General features: G+C 50.2%; 3 protein-coding genes across 3 annotated transcripts; 1 reads left to right on the top strand and 2 right to left on the bottom strand.

Moving 5' to 3' along the window:
* Positions 1-571: 571 nt before the first annotated feature.
* On the top strand, positions 572-2,546 carry PEX2_095790 (uncharacterized protein; the record flags this gene model as incomplete). Its single annotated transcript, XM_016746849.1, has 2 exons — positions 572-619; positions 714-2,546. 2 exons carry the CDS (start codon positions 572-574, stop codon positions 2,544-2,546), a joined length of 1,881 nt encoding a protein of 626 aa, XP_016593953.1.
* A 953-nt stretch (positions 2,547-3,499) lies between these two features.
* PEX2_095800 (DNA-binding ATPase) lies at positions 3,500-9,379 on the bottom strand (the record flags this gene model as incomplete). Its single annotated transcript, XM_016746850.1, has 4 exons — positions 3,500-3,794; positions 3,860-9,229; positions 9,296-9,313; positions 9,369-9,379. 4 exons carry the CDS (start codon positions 9,377-9,379, stop codon positions 3,500-3,502), a joined length of 5,694 nt encoding a protein of 1,897 aa, XP_016593954.1.
* A 1,305-nt stretch (positions 9,380-10,684) lies between these two features.
* PEX2_095810 (uncharacterized protein) lies at positions 10,685-11,210 on the bottom strand (the record flags this gene model as incomplete). Its single annotated transcript, XM_016746851.1, has 3 exons — positions 10,685-10,831; positions 10,915-11,051; positions 11,183-11,210. The coding sequence occupies 3 exons, from the start codon at positions 11,208-11,210 to the stop codon at positions 10,685-10,687; spliced, it is 312 nt and encodes a 103-aa protein (XP_016593955.1).
* Between the last annotated feature and the right edge of the window lie 121 nt (positions 11,211-11,331).

The following is an 11,331-nucleotide window of genomic DNA, read 5'->3' on the forward strand; positions in this document are numbered from 1 at the left end:
TTTAACTGGCCGGGGGGGTCTTGGCCCTGGGGATCAGGCCTACGGAGCTGCTCGCTACCATGGAGTTTATTTCCTATTTTTTACCCAATGGAAGAAGAATTGTACAAATCTTTGTCTTAATTTAAGATTGAATGATCAATTGGTTATTAGTATTATAGTATTATAGTAGAAAGGCTACTGCTACGCATGTAATCTTTGTGGGCCGATATATCTATCTCAGATATCCACCCTTTTCTTCAGCGCTCAGATTATATAAAAAGCCAGGATGGGCTCATCAGGGTTAGCTATAATAATCGCCAGAAATTATCCAAGTGAGCAGTAAAATTGAAAGGTGGAAAATGAAAATAATGAAATGGAGTATTAGAAGTATGAAAGTGGCCCAGGAGCCCTGGAGGTTTGTAGTGCTGAGTCATCTGACGTCAAGCCCGGGCGCGTTGTTTACATTTTGCGCTCGCTTCGACTTTTGATGCTTCCCCACACCCTATCTCGATCCATTTACCCCCTACACTACTTCTTCAGGCTATTGCAGTCTTTCAATATCTGTTGATTCCTTGCATTTGCATCTTCAATCATGGCGATCCGCCGTTCCGCACGCATTCGTGCCAAGGACACCCCGGAGGTGAGTAAGATAGCAACAACACCTGTGGTGGGACAGATTGAGGTCCTAAAAACCGTCGAAATTTGAGTAAACTAACTTCTATTATTTTGTTTAGGCTGAAGACATAGCCCCTCAGCCAGTGGTAGCTTCCAGACTTCACTCTGTTGCCGAAGGCGAGGAGACTGACATCTCCGAACTCCCACACGTCCAAACCCCCCTTACGAAGATTCCTTCCCAAAAAACACCTCGTGCGTCTGCTCAACAAAAGCGCGCAAGTATGAGGACCCCCACCAGTGTGACCGCGGCTCGTCCGTCCCGCGAAGAAATGCATCCCAGCAAAGCGCAACAAAGCACAACCAAGCATGCAGACTCAGGCCTGCTCCTCGGTTTCAATCCAATTAAGAAAGATGCCAACGGTAATTTAGTCAAGCACGGCATTAGTGACGATACCCCGACCAAATCCAAGGCTTCTCCCGCGTCCGACCAGTTTGGGACCCCAGGATTCGAATACAAGTTTCACTCCCAGGAGACCGAACTCAGCGATGAGGCCAAACTGCTGATGGATAGCGTCCGTGCTGATGCTGCTCGAATCAAGGCGCAAATGGTCCAAGGCAGTTCAGAGCAAGAACGTGAAGATCACGAGGCCGAACAAGTTCATGGAGACCGGAAAATCGCCATGCCAAAGAGCAAGACCAATCGCTTCAGCGACATTCACATGGCTGAATTCCGAAAGATGGACTCCATTGCTGGGCACGCTTCATCTTTCCGTGCTATTCCCGGTCGCTTCCAGCCTATTACCAAGTCCCTAAAGCGGTCCAAGTCCAAGGCGCAACTTGACGAGCCAGAGAGTCAGAACTCGTCCCCTCCTCGATCTGCCACTAAGATCTCGAACATATCTACTCCCACGGCCGCTACAGTAGCTAAGCGTGTCAAACACAACCGAGACGAAGATACGTCCTCCCGTCATGAATCAAAGGATCAAACACAGAAGGTCGAAACCCCTCGCCGACCTGCAGGTCCTCGCCCTCGCACAAACGTTCGCAGTTCCCTCATGACTCCCACACATGCTTCGCTTGCTCGTACGACCTCTACCAGCATCAAGGTGCCGAGAACCTCGATGATTCCATCCTTGAAATTTTCTCCGGCCGCCAAAACAATGGCCTCACCTCGAACTCCTCGCACTGATTTCAACCCACGCCTCAAGAGCAATTTGCCCACCCTCGGTAGCCTTAGGTCTATTCTTCGTCGGCGCCAACCACTCTTCTCCCGCGACCCCGCTAAAATTGCGTCTGGTACCCACGTTGCAGCGCCCGATTTCAATCCCAAGTCGCTCTTCGGAGGAGCTGGTGATATGAGCGACTCTGCTCCAACCCCTTCGCCAAAGAAGCACGTTGAATTCACCCCAAGTGTCAAGTCTCGTCATGAACTTGCTGTCGCCTCACCCTCTCCTTCTAAGGCCTCTTCCGCTCAGCGTCGTTCCATGACCGGAGATGTGGTCTATCCCACTCTTCCGGCTCTCACTCCGGAGAAGAACTCGGCTGTCTCAACGTCCACTACGCGTACTTCCGAATTCAAGTCCATTCGTCATGTTCGAAAATCGGATGCTGCTAAGCAGCCCGCTCCATATCAAGAGCTTCCAGTAGTGTCTCATGGAATTGCTCATGGAATTCTCAATAAAAAGAGGCACCGCAGCGAAGTTAATGATGAGGATGCTCCCAGCACTACAAATAGTGAGAATGTGCCGCCTACCGATGTACAATCTGATGAGCGCAGCAGGAAGAGGTTAAAGTCCAACCCGCCTACTCCAAGCCCGGTTAAGAAACGTCTTACCAAGACTCCTGTGCGTCCTTCTAGCCAAATTGGCACTCCTGCTAGCAAGCAAAAGAGTCGTAGTGTTCTCAGCATGAGCCGTCTTAACATGCTTTCGAAGCCGAAGAGACAGGCCTAAACATGCAATGACCTGATGAGCACACACCGGGCGCGCTAGGGCGCGTCTTGATGAATTGTTTTTTCCAGCCTTATGATCAACCTAGTACCTGTTTTTTTGTTACTATCTTTTTTCACCTTCTGGACCCTGAAGTCCAGCCAACGCTGCAGTAATGCTTTTCTGCAGTGTCAACGAACCAACATTTCCGTTCTTGATTTGTATCTACACTAACATTTTTGAGGGTCTTCGGACCCTCCCCACCTTACGGAATATCTTCTTTTCGTGTCTAGTGTTGTTTTTCTTCCTTTCTAGTTTTTGCCTGTTTCACAGAGGTAAACCTTTGGTGGGAAATATGGCGTTTGCGGTTATGGCTTTGGGCTATTGTTATTGGAAAGGTGCCATGGTGTTTTTGTTTCTGTGTATTTATTGTCAATGAATTTTTTGAAATCAAATGAACTCTGTGATGTCCCCAACAACGTGGTGAACAATCCACTAGTTTACGCCACATTTTGTTTACAAAAAGAAAGATATCCAGGTTATGGATGAATCAAAGGATTTGCTATGTACAACATACAGGAATTAAAATCTCCATCCATTGTGGAGATCGAAAAAGCTAGCAATACATGAAGGGTTCGAAGAATAGAAAGAAGAACGAGCAGAAATCAGAGGGCCTTCCCAGCAGTAGAACAAGTACTAAAAATAAGCGATTATGCCCCGGTCTGCCGTGCAGACAAGAGCCTCCATGGTATAGGACGGAGAATGGTACAGTGACATTAAGCATGACAATCATTCGGGGGTTGTAAGGATATGGGGGAGTTTTCGCGGAGGGTTGAGTCGAGGAGGTGTAAGAATATGAATCAGACGCAGGGGAACGGATAATGGTAGATATGCATCTGAGATGCAAGCAAAGCAAGGTAGACATCGAGCCTGGACTGGAGCGAGCTTCGAATCGGGGATGGACGGCGCAGTGTGTATCAGTTCTTCATGGTTTCCAGGAAGGAATCCAGGTTGTATTCTTCCTGGTACTGGCGGTCATCCCAGAGCTCGCCCAGATCGTCTAGCCAGCCCTTCTTGCCCTTCTCCTTGACCTCGCCGTCAATATCAACCATGTCGACTTCGTTGCCGGCTGTGTCACTTGGCTTCTCGGCTGTCTCTGCCGTTTCGCCGAGATTGAACAGGTCAAGCAGTTGGTCTGTGTCCATTGTTCCAAGCCCAGCGTTCTGTTGATTGACCACGGTGGAGGCGACGTCGATCTTGAATCGTTGCAAGCTATGGCGGGGTTCATGTTAGTCTCTGTGCATCTGTAGAGTTCATGTGGAATGATAATAACTTACTTCAGGATCTTCTCCTCCAGGGTACCTCGCGTGATCAGGCGGTACACGTTGACAACCTTCTTTTGGCCGATACGATGAGCACGGTCCATAGCTTGGATATCTTTCTGTGGGTTCCAGTCATGCTCCACGAAAATGACGGTGTCTGCACCAGTAAGGTTGAGACCCAATCCACCAACACTGGTGGTCAGGAGTAAGACGTCGTAACTAGGGTCGGTGTTGAATCGGTTAACGATATCCTGGCGCTTGGTTGCTTCCACGCCTCCGTCCAGGCGAAGGTATTGGACGGATGGGAGGAGTTTCTTAAGGACATCGTTCTGCACAATGTCCAGCATCTCCTTCATCTGACAGAACACAAGAGCTCGGTGGGGGCTGACATAGCTTGCGCCTGTATCCAGTTCACCCTCTGCTGTGTGGTCAAGGCCAATGCCGCAATCCACCAGCAAGTCTTTCAGGGCGTTTAGCTTGGGCGCGTGGGAAAGATCTCTGATGTTCGATCGCTTGGCAGTCAAGAAGGATTGCACCTCGTTGTACTGTTTGTGGCCTTCCTTGACAACCAAGGCAGGAGAGTTACATAGACGTCGCATGTATTGAAGCGCCTGGAAGATATGCTCTTTGTCGCCTCGGTCTGCGCTGCCCACCTTGTCTGCCAACTCCTTCTGCTCCTTTTTGGAGAAGTCCTCAAACAATTTCTTCTGCAGTTCACTTGGATCGCAGTAGTAGTTCTGAATAATCTTGGGAGGAAGATCATTCAAGACTTCCTCTTTCAGGCGACGGAGTAGGAATGGAAGGACCTGTTTGTGCAGTGCCTCGATTGCTAAAGCACCTGCCTCTTGTTCCTTGGAAGAGGATTTGCTGAAACGGCTTGCTGCAATGGGCTTAGCAAACCGATCCAAGAAGACCTTCTCTGTTCCCAAGAAACCGGGCATCAAGAAGTCAAACAGTGACCACAGTTCGAGGACATTGTTCTGGATTGGAGTACCTGACAGGATCAGACGATGGTTGCTGGCTAACTTCTTAACTGAAGACGTGATTTTGGCCTTCGGGTTCTTGATAAGATGGCCCTCGTCGAGCACGCAGTAGTTGAAGTTGATAGGGCAGAGAATATCGTTGTCATTGCGACAAACATCATAGGAAGTTACGATGACATCTGTGGTAGCCAGTAGCGGTTGAAGTCTCGACCGTTCCGCAGGAGGGCCGACATATGCAATGCAACTGAGGAATGGGGCATACTGCTTGACCTCCTGCTGCCAATGTCCAGACAGGGAAGGTGGACAGACAATCAAAGAAGGCAGTTTTCGAGAGTCTGTTGATTGACTCTTGGCGAACTCCTCTGCACGCATATGGTGGTCACTTGCCACGATGCAAATTGTCTGCAGGGTCTTGCCAAGACCCATGTCGTCGCAAAGAATACCATGAAGATTGTAGCGATTGAGGAAAGCAAGCCAATTGACACCATCCTGCTGGTAAGGTCGAAGCTCAGCCTTGATCGCGACTGGAATTTCGAATGGCTCGACCTTACGCACGTCCAGCATCTGGGACATGAACTTCCTTTCTCGGTCACGGCCCTCGAGCAACTCTTCTGAGAAGCCAGGTGGGTCGGGAATACCGGCCTCCAGGGGAACCAGTTTGACAAGGGTGGCGAAGGATGTTGTTGCTAGAAGACGCACATCATTGTCGGAGTCGCTCATTCGCCCAAGGACAGGAACCACCAAGAAGATGACATAGGGGAGAATTCCATCTTCCATAACATGGATCAGATGATAAATACACTCAATCGCACCTTGGCGGTGATTGACATCCAACCCATTGTTGATAATTGGTAAGACCTTTTCAACCAGCATTGTCATGCCCTTGACGGTGATAACACTACAAATTGTAGCGAAACATTTGGCTGCTGCGTAGCGGATGACGGAAAGTCGGCACTGCAAACCCTTGGCGATAATCGGCATAAGGTCGATAACCCATTCGTGGAGACCCGGATCGAACTTGGGCAGCAGAGCCCGCAGCGTGGATAGGCCATCCACAATCTCTTGGCCAAGTTCATTCTCTGGGTTAGTGATGTCCTCGGGAAGTTCATCTTCTGCCAAAGCATCTCTCAATGGCCGTTCAACCAATTTCGCGAGATTCGGAACCTTCTCCAGAAGCTCAGCGCCGAACTTAACTGCCAGCTGCTCCAGCGCATCCTTAGCACCACGGCGCATAATTCGTGCCTCTCTTGCCTCTTTTTCGAATTTGGCCGCATCTGGATGGTCGCGTCGGTCCTCTTCTTTGCGTAGCGACAAGATTGATTTCTCCAATTGCGCGTTGTGGGGGAATTCAGGTGTCTCGGAAGTGTCCACACAGCAGTATTTGACCAAGTTTCCAATAATTTTGTCCACTGGTCCGCGCTTCGTGGCGGCCGTGTAGTGTTCGATAAGACCTGCCACTGCCGTCGCAGAGCGCTGCTGAAGTTCTACATTCTCTTCTTTCTTGACACTGTCCATCATACCCTTAATGATGTGGCCAGGCTTCTTAGGGATATCCCGCAACGCAACCAGGGCACCAGCAGTTGCAGCCAGGACACGCATGTCCCGCTGTTCCCTCATCAGTCGTGCCTCCTCGACAGCGGATTGTGCAGTGGTACGAGTGTCATTCAAGACTTGAGTAGCAGTAATTCGTTGGGCCGGTGTGAGGTTTTTCTTCAGTCGATCAAAGTCAGGGCCAACAATTTTCTCAGCGTCTGCCAAGGAAAATGCATTAGGCCCGGCTTCTGAGTCGCCTTGGACGACCACAGCCAAGGTTGGCAGCCGAGAAGGTGCCACATGCGCATGATCCCGGAATGTATTCAACAGTGAATGGCACTGGGAGCGCGCGACATGAAGGTAGCACGCAATGTCCGCATACCAGGATGGGCGCTCGCCTTCGAGAATTGGTCGAAGGCGGTCACACAGAGACGAGCGATATTTGCTCTCTGGTCCGGAGTGGCGAGCATACTCTTCGATGACCATGGCTGAAGCAAGCTGCGTTGTGGAAGCAGAAACATTAAGACCATCCAGGATTGCTGGCCAAAGACTTGGGAGTTCATGTTTGTCCCAGAAAGATATCAGCCTGCCCAACGCCTTCGCGGCATAGATCTTGGATCTCAGCATGGTATCTGCACCAACGAGATCGATATCACCGGAAAGCATGTGTCCGTCCACATTGTGAGCTGAGGGCGGGGGTGGTTCTTTTTCCTTCTTCTCCGATTTGCGTCTCCGTCCCACTTTGATCTCACTCCCGCCCAGAATAGAAGCAGGGGGAGAGCCTTTAGATGGCGTGGGGGCCGGGAGAGCGATGGAGAATGGCAGACCAGACGGTTTGATAAAGAGCGAGGTGTTCATGGGGATCGGGTATCGGGGAACGCCGAAAGCGCCCAGAGTCAGAGTGACAAGAGGCTGAATGGAGTCCGACAACTCTTCTTCGGATTTGAATGAACCGCGCAGCTCAACAACGTTGAGAAGTTCAGACCACACTTGGCCAGACAGTTTTAGAACACCCTCGTTGCGCTCCACGAGAAGATTTTGGAAGATCAAGCGCAATGCCTTACCATCTACCCAATCTGTGGTGCCCTCGCCCTCCAGCTTCAGGAATGTCATGAGAGCCCGTAGGACAGCCGAGCGAACGCTGGTGATGGTATGGCGGAGGAATGGGTAGAGGCGGGGAACAAGCTTTCCAAATGACGCTTCCGGATCATCTGCAGCGTTAGCCTTCATGGCATCCAGAACTTGAGAGAACGTGCACAGCTTGGCTAAAAGGTCCATCACAGAGCCTGTACTAGCACTGAGATCGTCCTGCAGATTGGAGAGGCAGTCCCAGACGATGTTCATCAGAGGGCCAAGAGTGCCAGTCCGGGAGGAGACAAACTCCTCTGCAATAGGAACAAGCGTGGCGGCACTAACAGCCCGGACGTCATCGTCGTAATCAGCGAGGCCTTTCATGACAGCTTCCAAGACGCCATCCATCATGTTGGAATCCTTGACAAGTAAGTCCTTTCGAACTGCGACGAGGTACCGCAGACCGATCATACCACCATGGCAAACCTCCCATACCGGACGGTCCAGTCCCAGATCAGTCTGTATTATGATCCGGTATAGGCATCGGTAGACCGCTCGAACTGAGTTCGGGTGTAGGTGTGATAGAAGAGCACCAAGAGTCTGACCCACGGTTTCACGAATTGGGGCAACCACATTGTCTGAAATGTAATCACCGAATCGATCAAGCATCAGAACACAAAGTAGTCGGCATGAGAGGTCATCCAGCCACCGGCGGTTGAGTGCATCGTTTTCTGAACGACTTTTTCCATCCAGGCGGCCAGCTGCCACGCCCTGGACCCTGATTACTTCACGCAGGGCCATTGCGGCGCCATGTCGAACTTCCCAGTTGGAATCAAAGATGTCCATAGTCAAGAATTCACACATATGTTCAAGAGGCCATCCTGCACCCTGTTCCACAATCTCTGGCTGGATATGAGGTCGCTCTGGGACAGCAGCTCCTTTGAATTCGGTGACAAGCTTAGAATCGTCATCTTCTTCAGTGCGTTCAAAGGAAAAGTAATCAGGTTTTGTCTCGCCGTTCTGATCATCTCCTTTCTCTGCTTTGACTGGGTAGGGAGTTGTGGCCACAGGGGTTGTGACAATATCGGACTGTCGACGAGAAGACAAATCGACGACACGGACTTTGTTGGCCCCCATCTTGGCATTCTGTTTGTTTTTCCGCTTGAGTTGATTGAGCTGTCGTTTGCTCAGCCCCCCGTCCTCCTTCGTCGCACTTTCACTAGGCGAGGAGGGTCGGCGGGAGGGGGCTTCATGCAGACTCTTGTGATGAGAGATTGGCGGAATAGTTGGCTCATGCTTTGGGGCAGGAGTTACCACTTTAGGGGCTAATTCGATATCCTCGATCAGGTCTTCTTCAAGGTATTCGCCTTCGAGACCCAGCCGCGAAGTCAAGGTCTTCTTCTGATGCTTTAGGCGTGAAGCTGGTTCCATGGACGCAAGAGAGTACTCATACTCCTTGCCCGCACTTCCGAGCAGCCGCTTACCGTATCTTAAAACGGAAGGGATGTCCAAGGTGTCGAGTTTGAGGAAATCATCGGCCAGGACAGGCTCTTCAGATTTGACCTCGGACTTGATCTGCAGTCCATCGTCCTCGTTTGGATCATAAATATCTGCGTTAGAGACGATCAGTCCAATAGCTTTGGCAGAAGCTGTCCTTGTGTCCCAGGACTTGGATCTGAGGTAGGGCAGGATGCGCCCGAGTAGATTAAACAATTCATCTGGATGCTGCTTCTGCACATCTGCAAGCTGCTGAGCAGCAGTATTACGAATCAATTGAGTACTGCCCGTCTCGAGTAGCCTGTGTTCTCATTGGTTAGTGGTCAGTGGTTTCACGTGATTGCACGCATTGGGTCAAAATACTCACGTGACGAGACGGTCGAGTCTAAATGGGTTAGCTTCACGTGACAGGCGCGTAGTGATTGGTTGAAGGGGCTTACCGGGAAGCCATCGCGGGTCTTCACTTTTCTCCCGACTATGCGGCACAATTTGAATAAAGGGAAGGGAAAAAAAGAGAACACCGCAAAGAAAAGAGCAATTGCGCGCGACAAAGCGCGCAATTAGGGTGGAAGGACCTCGATATGAAAAACACAGACCAAACGCCCAACACCTCAAGCCGCGATGCTGAGTCAGCGGGGGGATTTAGATTTAGTACACAAGAGCGAGGGTCGAGGTCACGCAGCCGGGTTTATATCATTGGGGGTGCTTCTGCCCGGCGCGCTGGTCCATGTTTGGGTCACTCCGCCTAGGCCGTTTGTGGTTTAGCGCGGGCGGTGGGCTTCCACTCACAGCGCGCCGATTTTTTTTTCTGCTGCTGAAAGGATCACGTGAGTCCACGAAACGCGTTAGATGACATAGAGCATTTAGATTGATCAAAAATACCTAATTCAATGGTATTAAAGATATTATGATGGTGCGAACTTCCGTGAATTCAAGTAAAGGGTTATTTAAGAATTCGTTCAAGCTTTGAAGGAAGGAGGGAGCAATGCCAAGACATGCCAGATGGCCTCTTCAAGATTCAAGGAATCATGAATGATCAGCAGTGCATGGACATCAAGGTAGGTGATGGTTTCATGGTTTCATGATATTTGAAAGATATATGGTCGGGCTTCGATGCCAGAAGTGATGCTTTTCTATACTTATACGAACATACATAAGTGTAAATCCAATTTTGTTGCTTCTTCCAAATGCATTGATCTACCTAGCGAAGTATATATATATGTCATGTAGAGTCTTATATTTGACATCTTGTTTTCCTCCATGCATTACTTTCCCACATTATCCCCTCGAGCGGAGCACATAAATCATGTCTACAAGCCTAGATCTTTGTTATAAAGATAGCCATGGGCCTATAGTGTCATACAATCTTCAAAGTATAATTCCTTGAAGTATATAAAAGAAAACCAGCGATACAAAGAACCCCGGGATAAGCGGCTAGGCGCGTGGGACTGGTAACTCGACCTATTTCCCTGTGCCCAATCAAAATCCATGCTTATCTCGTCAATTAGACTTCTGAGATCGGATATATCTCGTCCTACATGGCAGCATCCCCCAGTTCCGAAATCCATTATGGATCGAGCACACGAAACTAAGGATAAAATACTGTTTGTCGTTGAATAGGAGTATCATTTCGCACCGAAAGACCGGAAAGTCAACCAGTTGAGCGTTTCTGTACAGTCACAGGCCCCGGGCAAAAGTCCCGGGGCGGAAACACGGAATCACACGCATTGAAAAAGAATAAGCAAATCCTTCCCGTTCACCGTTGGCTCAGCACGCTGGCTGCCTCCTCTTCCTTCCCAAGTAGACCCAAGCTCCGGATTTGCTCGGCCTTAGGGGCATTCTCTCGCGGGTGTGCAGCCTCGGCCTTGCGATAGGCAGCTTGCATCTTCATAGTGCGGAGAGCCTATTGTTCCAATTGCATATTATTAGACCCAGGTCATTCATTCAAGTGTGTAGGTATCTCAGTCGAACGGGAATTGCCCTTACCTCTTTCCGGTGGTGAAGGCACTCATAGTAATCGTCGAGGGCGGGCACACACTTCTTCTTGCCGCTCGCACCATCGCCCGAGTTCACCACGTAGCAACCAAGAACCTCTTGCCAGAAGGGGTAGCAGCGGCCGGGACCTAGAAATAGCCATAGTGCGTTAGCCGGTTGTATTCGCGGGGGAGGGAACTGCGTGCGCAAGTTGTGATCCGAGGGCATGTCGGTGCAGACCCGAACAGGTTTCCCGGGGATGGGGGAAATGAGCACATACCGCCGTTGTTACCGTAACCGGAAGCCATTTTGATATGTAGAAGAAGGTAATTGAGTAAGTGGTAGGCACAGAGACCGCGAAAAAGGTAGTGATGAAGTGCCGGTGGATGCGACTCTTCCCTTTCGTTTCCGACTTGGTCTGTGCGCCCC

The sequence above is a fragment of the Penicillium expansum genome (assembly GCF_000769745.1).
Source record: "Penicillium expansum strain MD-8 chromosome Unknown contig336, whole genome shotgun sequence".
Lineage (NCBI taxonomy): Eukaryota > Fungi > Ascomycota > Eurotiomycetes > Eurotiales > Aspergillaceae > Penicillium > Penicillium expansum.